At 44.5% G+C, this 18390-nt stretch overlaps 1 protein-coding gene across 1 annotated transcript in view; it reads right to left on the reverse strand.

Annotated features, from left to right (window-relative positions):
• SECISBP2 (SECIS binding protein 2) overlaps positions 1 to 18390 on the reverse strand; it is a 405025-nt gene that overhangs the window by 326597 nt on the left and 60038 nt on the right. The window contains exon 2 of the mRNA XM_086961140.1: positions 399 to 556. Within this exon, the coding sequence (XP_086817266.1) occupies positions 399 to 548 (150 nt within the window). The 5' untranslated portion in view covers positions 549 to 556. The remainder of the gene's footprint in view (positions 1 to 398; positions 557 to 18390) is intronic.

Genomic DNA, 18390 nt, shown 5'->3' on the forward strand with positions numbered 1-18390 from the left:
GGTCCTAACCTTCTATTATAAAAGAGGAGCCCTTGAAGCTAGTTTTCATCGCATCTCAGCTTCACTTCTTTCAGCTTGTTGCTTGCTCGGGAAGAGCTGCCTTGTACTACTTCTATTTCCTGGATTTCAAATCATTACTTTTTTCTAGATTCCTTTATTAATGCCTTGGCCTGTATGGAATTCAGTATTTTCTGAGTTGCAAGTTTTTCCCTCCCAGAGATCTGTTTATTACGTCTACTTCTTTTATTACCTCTCTTCCTGTTTTTCACTTTGGAGAAATGAATAGTTAGAGGAAGTGTCAGGTATTTCCTGTGTGCTAAGAAAGTTGCTACTGTGTTGCCTTAAAACCAGCTCTTTGCATTTCATTTACAATACTTTTTCACAGCCAAAATACCTACCTTATGTGTTCGAATGTCTTCTCTTTTATTGAGAGGATGGTTGGAGGAAGGCATTCCTTGGGTAGAAGCTGGAACACTCTTTTTTGGAGGCAGGGATGCTATACTGGCCCAGGACATTAGCTGAACTGAGTGATTGGTTGTGGTCTGCATTAGCTCAACTGAAAAGAAACAAATAAGAATGTAAAGAAACAGTAACAAACTTTAGTGTCAAAGAAAAATACAAAACAACTTGTGGGTGTATCTTAGATGACTCCAGCGCCACTCAATTTTCTTTTGATTGTGGTCCATTTATGACACAATGAGATTTCCCCCTTATTAAACCAATATTCCTCTAAATAAAGGCCACATATCTAGTTTTACTACACTACAGAACCCATGGAGGTACTTAACTGTCTATACAATACAAATACTAAGCAATAGATAATTTATTAATGTTGCCTACTAAAACGATGTCTCTATGAAAGAAAACCAGGGAAAAAAGATGGTGAATAATGCTATAAACACAATGAAAATCAACAAGGTTCCAGAACCGACTAATACTGCAATTTTATGCGACTTTTGCCAGGTCTCTATTTTAACCACCAGTAAATTCGGATAAACTATGAACAGGCCAGATTGGGTTAAAGCAGACTGGGAGCAGATAAAATGCAAAACGTAATTTAGGCTCAGGTGCAATAGCAACAAAAAGACAAAAACTGCCTTTTGTCTCAATATTCTTGTGTGTCAAAAGAGATGTGGTTGCATCAAGTAGCTGTTTCCCAACTGAGGCCAAGTTTTTTCATTAGCAAATTACTAGCTACAGAAGTCACAAATATACAATAGGAAAGAAAGGGTATTCTTAGAAGGAAAGGCCTATCAAAGAGAACTAAGGCCGATCAATGAGGACCAAGGCCTATTGAGGATGACCAAGGCCTATCAATGAGGACCAAGGCCTATCAACGAGGACCAAGGCCTATCAACGAGGACCAAGGCCTATCAACGAGGACTAAGGCCTATCAAGGAGGACTAAGGCCCATCGAGGAGGCCCAGTGCCTATCAACGAGGACTAAGGCCCATCAATGAGGACAAAGGTCCAAATTTCTAATTGCTATAGTAAAGGAGCCTTCTTCACCTAAAATACAATCCTATATACCTGTCGTGCTTGAACTTGTCTGGCCTCCTTGTGAAAGAAGGAAGAAGTAGTGCGTTCTTGTTTTACTTCAAGTTAAGGGTATATGAATCTTCTTGGTTTATGGTGTAAGAAAGTAAGAATTGTTGCTCTGTTGCCACCTACATGTGTATATGAATGAGATTTGTGTATGTTTCAGGGTCTCCCTGCTCCAACATGAAATCATCAGTATTTCTCAGCTGTGTTTGTGCTTGATCTAACATTTTAGCCAGGTGTGTGGAAGGGGGCAAGTAGGAAGGTCATCCTATTACTAGTCAGATGAATTTACTGTGTAACAGATGAGTAACATACAAAGGTGTCATAACCTCTACCAACATTTGTGCAGTGCTATCTTCATGCTAAAAAAATATAAAATATCTGTTTTCCTAATCTTATGCTCACATCTATCTTAAATACCACTCTATAAGGATGTGTCAGCCACTAATGAATCGAATAGACCACCTAAATTCAAGCTCCTAACAAATTAACATTCTTAACCCCTAAAACCCATCTAATATATATATGCTATTCCTAACCTTTTTGGCCTTTTCAAACTAATGCAGAAATGTAAACAGAATCTGCAAGCTCATGAGGAGCTTCAATCTCTTCATGACTAACACAGTCAAGGTTGATTAGGACTTTGTGCCAGAAGGCATCTCCTTTAGGTGCTGAATTTCAGAAACGCATTTAGATCTCATAATCTAAGGAATATGACACAACAGACTTTAAGAGTCAGGAAACATGGATGTGGTGCATGGTTTGGCACAGACCCTATCAGGGGGGCATGATCCAACCGTATCTTCAGGATTCGGAGTATGCTAGGTTTGGGCCTCTCGCCAATCCTGTTAAATTTCTGCCAATGCTATGTAGAACCTAAAGGCAAGTCTCCAAATGTTATCTTGATGGCACTTTGTGGTTTCACAGTGGCCTGGATAAAGCATATTTAGCTTGTCATGAACTGGTCAAGATCAAAAGTTGGTCAAAAGAAATTGCCCAACTCCCCTTTACCTTAGTCTCCATTACTCAGATCCCCCTCCTCCTTGAGCTTGATCCATTCTTCGTATTCACATCACCCCACTCCCACAACACACAGCTGTCATATTTAGTTTACCTCAGTCTCATTTTAACTACATAATCCTTAAGCTATTAAAACATGCAACTATCACATCCTTTAGCACAATCACTAGACACCTACACTCACCAAACACCTATGCCTCTAGATGGCCTATCCTTAAATGGCCTCCTGGTCCGCCCCACCCCCACTGAAGCACACAGAATGTAATTGCAGTGCTCCAGTTCAACCTAGTCTCTTTCAAATCCCAAATTGTTAAAACATGCAATCATCAGTTATAGCTTGTAGGAATTATAACACATGGACACTGAGTCCAGGTCTTCCTGGATTTACAGAGAAAATCAAGATTTCGTTACCTCTTTACCACGGTTTCAAACAGTTCTTTAAAAAAAGAATTATATGTTCCAATGTTAAAATGTCAGGTTTGAAACAAGTAAACACATTGTGTGGATTTTGCTTGTTTTTGGTTAAGTTTATAAGTCACTACTAAGTTATAGAACAAGCTGCTGTGTAAATGTATTTAGACGTAGGTGATATGCTCATAAGTCCTTTTTTCAAGTTAACCTTCAAGGTACATACAGACACAGTGTGCATACCATCCTCAAAACAACGTGTACTCTCTCAACTGTCATTTCAATCACATAGTCAATAAAATACTACCTCCATCATTGTTTCACTAATAGACCCTGAATGGCCACTCACAGGCTCACGTTGAAAGACACATGAAAGAAAGACAAATATAGGACACATGGCCCACATTCTTAACAAAATAAATACAACACCACATAAAGCAAGAACAGGGTACAACATGGCAGAGTGCACACAAAACACATCTTATAAGCTCATGCACAAAAACAAGAAAAACTGCAGATGTTGGAATGGCAGTATATAGCAATAGACACAACGATTCTGACTACATACCCACCCGGCACAACTAGACTCAAAAAAATACAGGCAGTAAATCACATTCAGACTAAGCTTTTCCAGGTACTCCAACACCATGTGTGCACGCTTTCTGCCAAAGAGAGTATAATTTCTACAGCTTAAATCAAATGAAGGGAGAAAGAAGCTAATCGCTGTGAGCACCCTGCTTCTGAGCTTACTACCACAAAAGCATAAGGGGTATCCACAACTTATGGTGGAGTCTCACTAGTCCTCCCTAGAAAATCTATTCGTTTATTTTAAGGTCTTTCAACCCCTTTGGTTTCACTCCAGTGGCATGCTTCATCATCAAGTAAATACCACAGATATTCTAAACATACCTGGGTGGGCTACACCTTGGAGAATCCAATGGAGCACTTATGGTGACACCTATTTTTTAGGGAGGGGGTTCTACTTTATTAAAATTGCCTTACGTTGCACCTTTTTTAATCTTTATTTCTCACGGCCTCCAAGCTCGATTAAAATTGCATTTGTTGATGCCTGAAAAGTCTCATTAAGTGCTCTACATGAACTCTGGTCCAAATGCTTCAACCCAAGCATGCTCTCAACAGGAGACTTTGGCTTTCTTCATCACCACCAATATATATCTGTCCCTACTAACAATTCAACCTATCCAGTTACAATATTAGTCACCTTCACTCATTCAGCCTTGCACGCCACACACTTACTCAACCTTCAGAGGTATTTCCCCAGGCTTGTTCCTGTGGGCAAGAAAAAGAACATATCTGTCAGTCCCAATTCTTTGTAGTGACTATATTTACTTCCACTACAATCTATATGTAAGTGTATTCCACCTAAGTGACTCAACTGTAACTCCTACACGCAAGTGCACATCTACCTACGTGACTGTTTGTCAGTGCAGAGGCAAAAACGAAGTGGACAATTCACCATGCAGCAATACATATTGTGCCAACAAATGTGACTACATTCAATAGTAGTTATTTTGTAGCCGTTCTGAAAAAGAATGCACAATATCTTGTGATTGTTTCACATGGTCTAAACGTGCCTATTTGTGCGAGTTAATTCACATTTGCTTTTAGTCCCATAGGCAGCTCAAGGGTGGTCAGCCTTGCTGTCACTAACAGAAGCAACGTAGAAACATTATAGACATTCCGTGTACGTTAGAAGTCTTATAGTGGTACTATTTACTACTAGCCTTGCTCCTAGGTAAAAGTACTTGCATCGTCAAAGGACCTGACAGGCGATTTGCTTATTTTTGCCCCCTGGCATCTGCATCTTGAAGAAGTTGCAGCCTTGCACCCTGTAACACTATTATAAGCTATTTCCGGTTCAAATGCCATAGATCAAATAACCTGCGTACACATCTAACCAAATGCAGAGCCACATTAGCAGTTAATTAATGACATTTGTGGATGCAACGCGTCCCTTGACGGAGTATGAATTCAAATTGTAGTCTATCGATGTCGTTCTCGTACGTGAAGCATCCTTTGCCCATTTATCAGACCTAGAAGACTGTTATGTCACAATAGACCTGTAATGTATTATGACTTCCAACCATTTATAAAAAATATTTGTTTCAGTTATGATACTGGATAGCCTTTGATAGCCTCTACTCTCTACTTTAATGTCCTCAGTAAGGTCATAGAAGGTTCCTGCTCCTACCACACTACAAGGAGAAACACTCCAACACACACACCCCACCCCCCACGGGATGGCGTTTTTCTAATTTCTTCTTTAATTTATGATACTGGTTGCCTATTGATAGACTTGTATTCACCATAATATGGATTTCCCTAGCCCCAAATTATTAAGGATATTCCCATAATCAGCCCTCACTATCCTGATAGCCTGGTGCGAGTCATCTGTATGTATTAGAGATCCACTCAACAGAAATGGCATGTTCAAGGGTTCCAACACTCTCTACTCCAATGTCCTCCATGAGGTCAATAATGGTACCTGCTAAAAATGCACTACAATGGGATTCACTTCAACACACCCTCCCATGGATATCATTGTTCAATCCTCTAATGTGTATTTTGAGTCTGAACACCCAATATTGTTCTTTCTAGAAAAAGACCATTTCAGGGTTCCTAGCGCCCACGTTCAGTTTTTCCAACACTACCTATTTCAAGTCGGCCCACTGTTAGATAGTGACTGATCATTTTTGTTGTAATTTTTCTACACTTCAGATTCCTCCTATGTTTCCGGATATGGATGTTTACCTTTCTACAAGTCATGCCTGTGTATCATAAATGGCATGTGATAATACAAATGTGTGTAGAGTTGCAGTTTGTGTGTCTTTTCAAACTACAAGTTTTTTCCAATCACTGGTCTAAAGATATAATATATGTTGTTGGAGGTCAAACACTATCTACACTGTCCACAAAAGAAATTCCCCGTCACTCTTGGGAACCCCCACATGGTCCTCATGTCATATTGGGCAACTATTCTAGGGCTATCCCTCATATGGACTAGAATGTCTTTCAGGTTTCTACTTCTCTAGTGGGAGAACAATGATTTTTCTAAGGAAAGGGAACCCATAATCAGAAGGTTCCAATGTTTAAGAAAGACATGTGACACTTTCTATAGCCATTGTGACATTTTGTACATTCTCACTGGATTTCAAGGTTTTCAGGTGAAACTTTCAGTGTACAGACCCTTCAAAAACAAAACACCAAGTAGTGAGAATACGAAGCAGGATATGCATCTTTCAAAGCCATATTCCTTCCCTTAAAACGCTGTATCTTTAATGGAACATAATAGAAATCATCTCTGTACAGCTAATGCAGGGGATCCTCATGAATGACGGTAAACATCTTTTGGTTTAAATAGAGAATGCAAAATGGATGGTACCAAACAAACAACATTGACAGCCCATAGTCTACTTCTTTATCTGAGAACTGTCCGCATGGGATCCACCTTTACGAACATAGCGGTCCTCAAGGCACTACACCACTGTGTGTTGGAATGTAGCCATCAGTACTGCAGTGTATACTCAGGACAGATTAAGACGTCCTCTACCCAGAAGGTGGAAAGCCTGATCTTCTTGAGCAGTGGGAATTTTAAACTTTAAGTATGCACAGTGTACAAAACAGGGCAGGGCCACAGAAGCTGAGTGATGTTTTTAACGGACCAGAAATCAAATCTAATAGTGAATGTGAGCAACTAACTGACAAATACTAATTACTACAAGCACTCGATTGGGAGAGCACCGACACTATATGCACAGAGGGTGCATGAAACTAACTCCATTGGAAAACATACTTACTCAAGCCTCAGAATGAAAAATGCAAAATCATTTATATATGGTACTGATTGCAGGCCCCATTCTGATCAAACATATAAAGGTTTCTGGTTGCAAAGAATTGAAGTCCTTCACAAGTAATACTTCTGTTATTGTCTTTTTACTGGGAACCAAGCACCCCATTCTTTACTTGACTCTCTCTGAGTAGCGAAGCGGAGCCGTCCAAGGTCTAACAAAGGAAGGTTGTGTGGGCCAGTAATCATTGTACAATTAACACAACAAAACTCCTTAAATCATTAATCAGTCAGTGTTTTTGCTTTATAAAAAGGAAAAGAGTGTTTATTAAACACACACACTCTAAATACCATGCATTAGATTAAAAAGAAGTACATCAGGTAGGTGGAAATACCTTTGGTGACACCCTCATATCACATTACAGTCCTACTGGGTCCTGCATCACAATATAAGGGGGGTTCATTTTAATTAAGGCATGCCTACCGGCTTTGTCAGTGTTTCCCCAAATTAGTCAAAGAACCACGTCATTAAAAAGAACCACGTCATTAAGCAATACTGCAACACCTTTAAACACAACAGGGACAGTAACCATATTCAAGTCCATTCATTACTGTTCATCACCAATATTATTAATAAGGGAACAAGCACAAGATACAAAGGCAGCAAAGGGCGAATTTATGAAACCGGCTTTAATACACTGTCCAATTACACCACCTCATTCAGAATTCAAAGCAGTACTTTTGACACAACAATACGAACAGTTAAAAGGAGGACAGGGAGAACAAAATACTAATCAAAATGCAGAAGGTGTAGACAGACCAACATTTCTCCAATAAACTAGAAGAAAGGTCTGAATTAGGATTAATGTTGAGATCCGCTACATATTTATTATTGTTTCACGCAGGCTCCTAGGGGTATTTTGACGGTTTTGTATTGCAAGGAGAATATGATACTCGTACATGTCAATAAAGAACGACATTGATGCAGAACATAAATTATTTGTTTTAGGTCAGCACTATTAAAGAACACTACACCACAGATACTGTAAAAATTACTGAGTTTCTTAGCTGCCTGGGGACATAGGGTGTCCCTTGATACAAAACAAATTTGTTCAACAGGTGGGTTTCTACTTAGGATACCTTGTGTTGAAAGGGTGGAGACAATTGGACACTAAGTGCATAAAATTCATTTTGGCTGTACCACTTCTGAACAGCCGAAAACAGGAGTGCACATTTTTAGGAACGGCTGGGTACTGCTGCCACTGGATTCCAAACTTTTACTATTTGTTAAATTATTATTGGCCTTTATTTGCAGAACACACCTAAGCCATTGACTTGGGCAGCAGACCATGAACATAGCTTCCTTGCCGTTTCGCAAGCTCTCTGAGAATATCTTGGCTCAGTGTTTAACCATAGGATTTTTCTGCATGACCACTCTAAAGACTTTCATCCTTTTGTTCATGGGTCTGACCTGTGGGCTCTTGTGTTATTTGCCTTGATGTGGGAGGATTATAAACAAAAACTATGTGCTTGTTTCTCTGCCACACCTGATTTAAACTCAATATTTTTAATGCAGCAACATGACTAGCTCATGTTAAAAGTGCAAAGCAATACTTTGATAATCGCAACTGCATCTACAGAACAGAGGGGCAGAATGTATAACTGCCAATTTAGTAGGCTTTTATTTTGTCAGGTCACTTTTCCCTGAAAATACCAAGAGTATGCTTGTTAATTTTGCATAGATGTAAAATGTTTTTTACCTCAGCCTCTCAAATTGAGATGTAATGCTCTCATCATTTCCATTTATACTTGTCTGCCACTAAAACTTGTTTTTGAAGGCGAAGTGAAAATAATTTCAATCCAATTAATTTCGCTGTGCTGCGACCACCCATTACATGTTTGTTCTACCAGACGGGGAATGAATCTCGGCTCTTCAAATAGTAGCTTGCCGATAGGTAATATAGTAGGATATGCAAATTTCTGCCACTGCATATCGTCTCACTTGTCCATCCCCACAGTAATAACATTCTCGTGTGTTTTTATTATCCTTTCAGGCACCATACCTAAAGCTATCTGCTTCCTGGTATTCAATGCATTTGTCCACGAATTTCTAGGTAAGGGCCCGTCAGTTACCTCTCGACTTCGATCCACTCTGATTTGTTGATTTATAGGTCAAATCACAATAAAACCTTGGGATTTTACATATACTTAACTTTATCCCTGTCCTTACAGGTTCTTGCATTCTATACGATTTCTTATCTTTACTACATTTTCACTATCACAAGAAAACCTTGGGATTTTACATATACTTAACTTTATCCCTGACCTTTCAGATTCTTTTATTCTTTATGATTTCTTGTTTTTATTATATTTTCACTATATCCTTACAGCTTGGTGATGGGATTATCTCCCTTTCCTTGGCACTTACCAGCTTCACAATTTGATCTTAGCCTCTTCTCACTCGATGTAGCTTATGTGAATCATTGCAGTGTAACAGACCGGATATATCTTTTTATGTAATATGTATATTATTTTCTTTTACAATCTTCAAGTTGTTCTCCCGAAGAAGGCGTTTGTTACGCCGAAACGCGCGTAGAGACTATTAATTAACCCACTTGGTTGTTTTTATGACTGTATTTGCTTTTATTTATGTATGCAAATTGATCTAAATAATATGGACAGTATATGTTGAAATTTTTGTGATTAATTGTAACAACACCTGTGAGTTTTGTATTTTTAAACTTATGCTTATGTATATCCTATAATACATGAATTATATTCATGTAAATGCTTTTATTGTTAATTTTTCCTGTACACTGCATTAGTCTATATTTGTTGGGCTCACACATTATTGTGCCACTGTACCTGATATCCTTAAGGACCCCACAGTTGCCAAGGAATTGCTATATTTATAAAGAGTTAGAAAATATATAACCATTTGTTCCCGGCGTCCCGCCATCAAAAATTGTGCAGTAGCTATCATGGATCAAGCATAACACAGCCACTCAGCCCACATCCCGGAGGCTGGGCGGCGACAGCAAGTCGGTGTCAAACCCAATTATTCATAAATGAAACAGCGATCACTGCTCAGCAGGATTATCTAGTATCTGCTTTTCTTTATTCCCCCATCTCCAAATCCCATCTGGTAACCAGTCCTATAATGCACATGGTGTGTACTGGTAGGTACTACTAGCGTACCATAGCGGCCTAGTGCCAACCCTCTATTTCCCTAGCATAATCCTCATTTTAAAACCAACTCTATTTACCACCCCCTCAGGAGGGAGACACTTGTCCGATTGTATCACCCCAAGATCCACATATTTAACTCTTAGAGGTCAACCCCTCCTATAGTAACAGTAGGAACCCCGATTACTCAAACCAAACCCTCCCCCCCAATCCGCTGCTGGTGTGGGTCTTTGTTCAGTATCTCAGCTCCTAAAAAGAAGAAACCTGTAGGATCGCAACTTATCATTTCCTTGCCTTACATGGAACTGCCTTCAGAACCCTCCTTCCTTAGTCCTCCACTGGTGCCAGACTGTTACCCAGTGTTCGCACTAGTTCTTCCCACGCACGTGCCATCTCTAAACTCTTCTCATTAGCTGTACGGGCTGCCTGGCGTAGTCTGACCGTGCCCTCACTACGAGCCCATTTATGTAATACGTTCGCCCACCGTCTACTAGAGGGACCCTCCTTCGATTTCCAATGCCAGGTTATCTCCCTCTGGGCCAAAATGAGACCTAGATCAATGAATTTACTAGTTATCTTGGTTGTTTTCCTGTGAGGAAACCAGAGTAACAAACAAGTCGCCATGTCATATTCCACTTGCCTATCAGTAACTTCATTAAGAAGCGCCTCCACTTCAGACCAGTAGGGCCCTAATTTCGGACAATCCCACATCATGTGGTCTAGTTCCACATCAGGCGTTAGGCACCTAGGACATGCCGCGTCCTGCACTTGGAAATATTTCCGGATCTTCCCCGGAGTGAGGTAAGCTCTGTGCACTATAAAAAAGTGTACTTGCTGAAACCGTGCATTTATGCACCCCTTCCAGGTTCTCATCATGATACGACCCCAAGTTGTGTCCGGGATGGGCTTCCCTACATTCGTCTCCCACTTCTGTTTGAGACCCGTCAGGGGCTCCAGACCTTCGTGTAACATTCGGGAATGTAGGCAGGTGATTGCCTTGAACGTACCTGCCGCCATTACCACATATTGGCATGCCATCGTGGTTCGTGGTTCTGACTGCCCTGTCTTCCAATGTTTCCGCATCGCTGTCGTTACAGCCATGTGCAAGAGGAAACTTCCGTCAGGAAGACCAAACTGGTCCTGCACTGCCTGAAAGGGCAACAACTCGCCATCAGCATATAAGTCGCCCACCATTTGCAGCCCTATCTCCTCCCATTCCGGGAGCTGGGACCAGTCCCCTCCGTGCGGCAATGCCGTCAACATGCCCAGAGGGATTTCGGGTGCATATCGGTGTGCTACTCCTGCCCTCTTTTGGCTTTTTTTCCAGCACATCCTCAGGGTCCTCTCTTCTAGGGTTAAGTTCCGAACCACCAGTTGTTGCTGCATGACAATATATGAGAGGACATGCCTCTGTATCCCCGACCCACGAGTCTGGTCCGGGCCCCTAAACTCCCACGCTACATTCTGTGTAAGGATCTGCAGCTGCGCCGCCAAATAATAAAGTTCGAAGTTAGGAACTGCTAGTCCCCCTTCCGACTTCGGCCTCAACAGCGTATCAAGTGCCACCCGTCGCCTCCCGGTCCCCCACAAAAAATCAATGGTGAGCGTCCACAATTCCCGAAAAAACCGAGGCGGCACCCATATTGGCAGTGTACGGAAATAGTAGAGCAAGCGTGGCAGAGCTACCATCTTGAGCAGCGCAACTCTCCCCACTACCGAAAGGGGCAGGGTTGCCCAAAACGCCATACAGCCCCTCAGAGCTCTTATGCAGCATCCTATGTTCCCTTCTAACATATCGTCCGCCCCATGGTAAATCCGAACTTCCAGGTAGTTGAAGCATGATCGTTCCCATATTAAATCAGCGGCCAGTTGCGGCTGGGGCATATCTGCCCTCAAAGGGAAAAGACATGTTTTAGTCCAATTCACTCTAAGGCCCAATAACTTCCCAAAGTCCGATAACATGCTCACCGCCCCCTCCAGTGCAACTGTCGCATCTTCTAAGAACAACAGCAAATCATCAGCATATAATGAAATGTAGTGCGGAATTTCACCACACACCAGGCCACCATACGCTATCCCTGTCCTGGCGTAGACCGCCAAAGGTACAATTGCTAGCGCGAACAGTAGGGGTGATAGGGAGCACCCCTGTCTCGTTCCCCTCGGTACCGGATATTCTGATGATACGACTGAACCCAGTCGCACTCTAGCAGTAGCCAAGGATTACAAGACCTTCGTCCAACGTCTAAATTGCTCGCCTAATCCAAATTTCTCTAGCACCTTATAGAGATACTCCCATTCTAGGCTGTCAAACGCCTTTTCTATATCTACGGACAACACAGCCGGCATCACATCCGCATCCAGGTCGCTCCCTAGTACTCTTATAAGGCGGCGGATATTGCTCGAGGTGTTCCTAGTTGGTATAAACCCTGTCTGATCTTCATGGACCAAAGCAGTCATGTGGGGCAGCAGTCTTGTGGCTAAATATGCGACTCAGTATTTTATAGTCCACTGTCAGCATAGACAGCGGTCTATAGGAGGTCACATCACTACCCTCCTTCCCAGGTTTCAACAAGGGGACAACCAGCGCCTCCCTCATGGATTCTGGCAGTTGGCCCAGCTCTACCACCTCATTATATACCTCCTGCAACTGGGGCGCCAGGATATCAATGTATTTCACATAAAATTCTATGGAGAGGCCATCCACCCCCGGGGTCTTGTTCCTGGCCATTTGCTTGATTGCTCCCCTAATTTCAGCTATTGTGATAGCCTGACCCAGAGTCTCAGCATCCTCCTCCTCTAACTGCGGGAGCTGAATCCCTGCCAGGTAGCTCTCAATATCCAGCGTTTCCGCCTCCAGGTGACTTTGGTAAAGTGTTGTGTAGTATCGCAGGAAGCGCGCAAGGATCGCAGATTGAAAGTAGAGCATGTCCCCCAACTCAGTTCGTACACTTAGAACCGGGCACCCTCCCGACCTCGGGTTTGCCATTCTCGCCAGAAGCGAGCCCAACTTATCCCCTTCAGCATGCACCTTCACCATATACTGTCTATAATCGTAACTGCGCAACCTTTCCGTTTCAGTCGCCACTAGTTCCTTAGCCGCCAAAAGCCGTTCTTGTAGTTCCCTTTGTTCCGGTCTCTGCTTCTCTATCTCCCGCAGCGCCTCCTCTGTTTTTTTAACATCAGCTAACAACACTGTCCTTTCTCCTGAATGTTTACTTATGCACAACCCTCTCACCACTACCTTAAATGCGTTCCATTCCTCTAGTGGATGCAGATTCCCTATTTGAAGTGAAATAACGTTCGATGCCATCCTGGATTTCGGAACTAACGGCTTGGTCCTCCAGAGTGTATGGACGTAATCGCCAAGTGGGGACCACTGCCCTCATGCGCGGCCATTGAAAGGATACCAACTGCGGATTATGATCGGAGATGGTCCTAGCCAAGTACTCCGAGTGTGTTGCCAAGGGTGCTAGTGACTGGGTACATAAGATAGTGTCAATTCTAACATGCAGCTCGTGGAGCGCAGAAAAAAAGGAATAATCCCTATCCTCAGGGTGGTGCCCCCTCCATATGTCAGTTAACCCCCACCTGCTCTGCCACTCCGCCCTCTTCTTCGCAATCTTGCGGACCTGGGAATCAACCAATGGTGGGTGCGACCCATCTAGTGTTACATCAGTGAGCGAATTGAAATCTCCCCCCACTATCACCTGACCTGCCAAAAAATGTGCCAATTTCCCCAAAATGTTGTCAAAGAATCGGGGCTGATCCGTATTTGGGGCATATATACTGCATAATACCACATCTCTTCCATATAATCTCCCCTCTACCGCCACATACCTGCCCTCTGGATCTATAACAGTATTTGTGGCCTGGAACGGAATCCCCGCCCTCACCCACACCAATAGCCCCCTGGCGAAAGCAGAGTAAGCAGTGCCAAACACCTGACCTCGCCATCTCTTCTGTAACGCAATACACTCCTGTTTGTTAAGATGGGTTTCTTGAAGCAACGCTATCTGGATTCCCCTCCTTACCAAATACGCATGCACCTTGTGATGCCTTGACATTGTATGTAATCCACGTATGTTCCATGTGATACATTTCAATTCAGGTAATGTCCCCATTGCAACAGTCCCACCATGCCTCCTCCTTCACATTTTGCCAGCCCACACCAAACCCACTGAACCTCAAACACCTAACACCCAGAAAAACACCCATAGCCCTCCCCCCCAGAACAGGTCCCAATAACGCATTATCAGTTCCCATCCAAACTACCCTAACAAATCACACAGTGCTACCCTGCAGTAACCACTACAGTCTGCCTTAAAGGCAATGGGTGGGTGGTCCTTGCCCCAGCCCCAGCCCTTAATGCCCTGCAGTAAGATGGCACAGCTATGAAGTTCACAGTCGTTACCAGGCCCTCCGGCACCACCATGCTCAGTTCTCCAGCAATGATTCCTACGAAGAGTGAAGCAACCTACAAGTCATCAGCCGATCTGGGTGTCACCTCCGGGCCCTTGATGCTATCATCATCCGACAGCTCTGTGCCAGAGCATCTCCTGTCCTCATCGGATTCCGTTCCTCTGGTCGAGTCTTCCTGCTGCGAACCCGTTATCGCTGCCGTTGCCGCCAGAGCCCCCTGTTTATCAGCTGCCATCTTTGTGCGCTGGAAGGCCTGTTGCATCTTGTTTTTCTTGCGGAGGCGCTGTGATTGGCGCATCTGCGGTGGCCTGGACTGTCCTCCTTCTCCCTTAGCCCTACGATCCGTGCCTGCCCTGTATCTTTCGAGCCAGGACCAAGCGTCCTCAGGTGTTAGGAAAAACTGCGTCGACCCATCCAGTATTACCCTCAGTTTGGCTGGGAATAGGAGTGAATATTGGATGCCCTCATCCCCAAGCTCCTTTTTAACAAGTACGAGGCCCTACGCCTTTGTTTCTCCTGAGTGTAATCCGGGAAGATCGTTACAGTGCTATTGTCCACCTGGAAAGGCCCCGTTGAGCGTGCATTTTGAATCAGCAGATATCTTTATCTTTATAATGAAGGACTCTGGCCACCACGGGACGGGGAGGGCGGCCCGGCAAGGGTGGTTTGGCTGGGACCCTATGCGCCCTTTCAAGTGTGAAGAAGGTGGAGAGGCCCTCCGGGGCAACAGTCGTCCTGAACCAGTTCTCCAGATAATCAATCATGTCTGTTCCCTCTATTTTTTCCGGCAGGCCTACTACCCGCACGTTGTTATGTCGATTACGACTTTCAGAGTCCTCAGCCTTCTTCTCCAGAGTCTCCAAGCGCCTCAGTGCATCTTCTAGTTTACGTTCCACCGTTACCACTGCTGGTTTTAGGTCCTGAATGACCAATTCAGTTTCTTTGACCCTATCGGTTAGCTTCGAATGGTCCGCCCTCAGTTATGTCCTGATGGAGGGATTCCTTCGTCGCCGTTATGGCTTCTAGGATTTGATCCAGGCGTTTGTTCAGCCTCTGCTCCGAGAGCGTGCTCTCAGCGTCATCACCTTCCCCATGGGCTCCTTCGTGGTCCACGGCATCGTCTTTTCTACCTTTGGGTTTCATCGCAGGTGAATAAGTGGCCCCCTTCCTCGCCAACCGACCCCGTCCTGCGAAACAGTGCCTCCGCCAACAACCACGTGGACTAATGTCAGGGTCGCGTCGTGCGCTACCAATTGGGCCCTCACAGCACACGGCTTATCGCTCCACATGCCCGAAGCCCTTCACTGTTCGCACCCACAACGCAGACCACCGTCTATCTTCTTGCTTCAATCTTTAACTTTAACCCCTGCAACGTGTCTCCAGGCACTCCGGCTCCCAGCCTCTCTCCGTAGTGGTCACCTAGGTCCCAGTGTTCTTCCCACAATCACGGTCCGCACCATCCGCCACTCCCCTCCTTGGTCAATACTTCCGATACTCCCGCGAAGGACTCTAGATCTCCGGGCCGGTACTTAAGGGATCCCACTGATCCGTGCTCCCATCATTGCCCTCGGGGTAGTAGCGCGTTAATTCCCAGCTGTTCACTGGCTGCTCCCCTCTCTCCTGTCACAGCCGCTGTCATTACACATTGGAGGGTGCGCCCCACAGTCCACCGCTGCCCGCTTCCAGGTGTTATCTCAGGCACTCCTACCACATGACTCCCTATTCAATCTTCCGCGACCCCCAGCTGCTCAGCGCTATGAGCCTGCTCCCGCCCCCACCTCCGCAGCGCCAGGACCAGGCCCGCACCACTTCACTCACCGGTGGCCCCAGGAAGGGTCCGCTAGCCGCCACACGTCCACTTGTCCGGCACTGGAGTTCCGCTGCACTCGCTCTGCTGCTCGATATTCTCCTGGCCACCAAGTCTCCCAGCCAGGACCTCCACGGGCACACTTCGCCTTTGCAGCCCCTGCAGCGTCTCAGAGATACCTCGCGAGCCAGCTCCAGCGCTTCTGTTTGCTCTGGGCACCGTCAGTGGTATGAGCGGTGCCTCACCTCTGGGCCGCTATGGTCGCCGAGTCAGTACTACTCCAGATGCCGTGGGACAAAGGCAGCTAATAGTCAGGGCGCCATTTTAATTTTCCCCTTGCCTCATCGTTCCATCTGCTTTGTCGATTTGCGAACTGCCACAGCCCGCAATAATATCGGACGATGATGCGGAGCAGCAGCCTGCTTGCTGCGCCCCTCCGCAATCTTGCTGCAGGTTCTAGCTCCAACACACGGCGAGCAGGGCGTCCCAGTCTAGCTCCCCCGGGCGAGTCTGGCCACCATTTTATTGCCGCTCCTCCTGCAGCACCTCCGGGAACAAAACTTCAATTTAGGGGCGCCCTGAGTCACCGGACGACACCTTGGTGGGCGGGAGGGCCCCTGCAATCCTTCCGACGTCTGTCTCGGCAATTACCGCCGCAGCCCAGGCAGTTTTCAGGATAATCGGCTGGGTCAGGCACGGAGCTAGCTGCTCACGCCACTTATACCATCGGCGCCCACGTGAATGAAATTGTGATGTGATTTAAATTTACATTCAGGGTGGCAAGTTTCAAACAGATGCATTCATAATGCCATACTATTTCTCATGAGCATGGAAGGAAAAAGCCACCAGAAGATCAGAGGAGGTGACTGAATTCTTAGGAGCAAAATTCTGAGCTTTTTATATGTGAATTAAGGTGAAAATCGTTTTTAGAAGGAATTCAACAGCAACATAAATAATCAAGGTTGGAAATATGACAGGTTGCAAATAGATTTAGAGGGATAAAACTGGCTAACAATACATACATACATAGTTTATTATTTCACGGATTCAGCTGGCTTATCAAGCAACAGAAAGTAATAGTGGTTTCATATTTTTACTGATTAAAGTATACGATCATATACACAATATTGTCATTTCCAGGGGGGGGGTGGAGGTATGAAAATTAAGTAGACATTATACCTCAGTCATAAGAATCAACAGTAAAATTTAACAAGTTTTGCAAGTTAACAATAGAGTCTATCATGAGGATTTTATCCACTGGAAAAAGTGTTCTCCAGAGAAGGAGAAAATTAAAAAATAGTATATATCATGTGATCAAGGGCTCTCGAGCCCGAAACGCGTCATTGCTGTCTTTTATACCAGAAACCTGACCGAATAAAGACCTACGATCAGATCCTGTGGACCGTCACCTGCTTGCTAGTCCTTGCGGATGGGAAGTTGCTTCCAACAGGATACTGAACAGTAGCCCCAAGGGAGAAACGGACACTCCAGTCGGTATTTCGCTTGCAGCAGAATTCTTTTTATTGCATTATAAAGTGAATCGTAAGTGCCTCAATCAGACGCGTTTCGGCGAACCCAGTCGCCTTGCTAAGCAGAACATATATATATAGCGATAGCCAGTAGGTATATATAGTTAGGACCTAGTTACCATAGGAAATGCCGAACATTCTATTGGGAATAACTTTGGCGCCGATTGAGGGATCTGCCTGTAATTTTCCTTAAATTTGCCTCGCTGCGCTCCGCTCCTTCCCTGAAAGTTTCGGGGGGATTCGTCAAGCGGGGGCCGAGAAAAAAAGGGGGCTCCCAAAACGTGTTTTCCCCATGTTAATTTCCATAGGGACATTCTGACAAGGCTACAGCTCGAACGGCTGAACGGAATTACACCAGATTTGGCAAAATGGTAGGGACTGGTATGGAGCAGTGCCTTTTGTATGTTTTGGTGTAAATCCCTCCAGTAGTTTATGAGAAAATTGAATGTGAAATGGAGTCCAATGCAATTTTCCATAGGACCTTTAGACACAGCTTCAGCCCGAACGGCTGAATGGAATTACTACAAACTTGGCAAAATGGTAGAGCCTGGTATACAGAAGTGCCTTTTGTATAGTTGGTGAAAATCCCTCCAGTAATTGTTGAGAAAATCGACTTTTTTCAAAATATATCTATGGGCGGGACACGGTGCGCGCCCGTGCGCGCACCGTCC

The sequence above is a fragment of the Lissotriton vulgaris genome, chromosome 3_1 (genome assembly GCF_964263255.1).
Source record: "Lissotriton vulgaris chromosome 3_1, aLisVul1.2, whole genome shotgun sequence".
NCBI classification, from domain to species: domain Eukaryota; kingdom Metazoa; phylum Chordata; class Amphibia; order Caudata; family Salamandridae; genus Lissotriton; species Lissotriton vulgaris.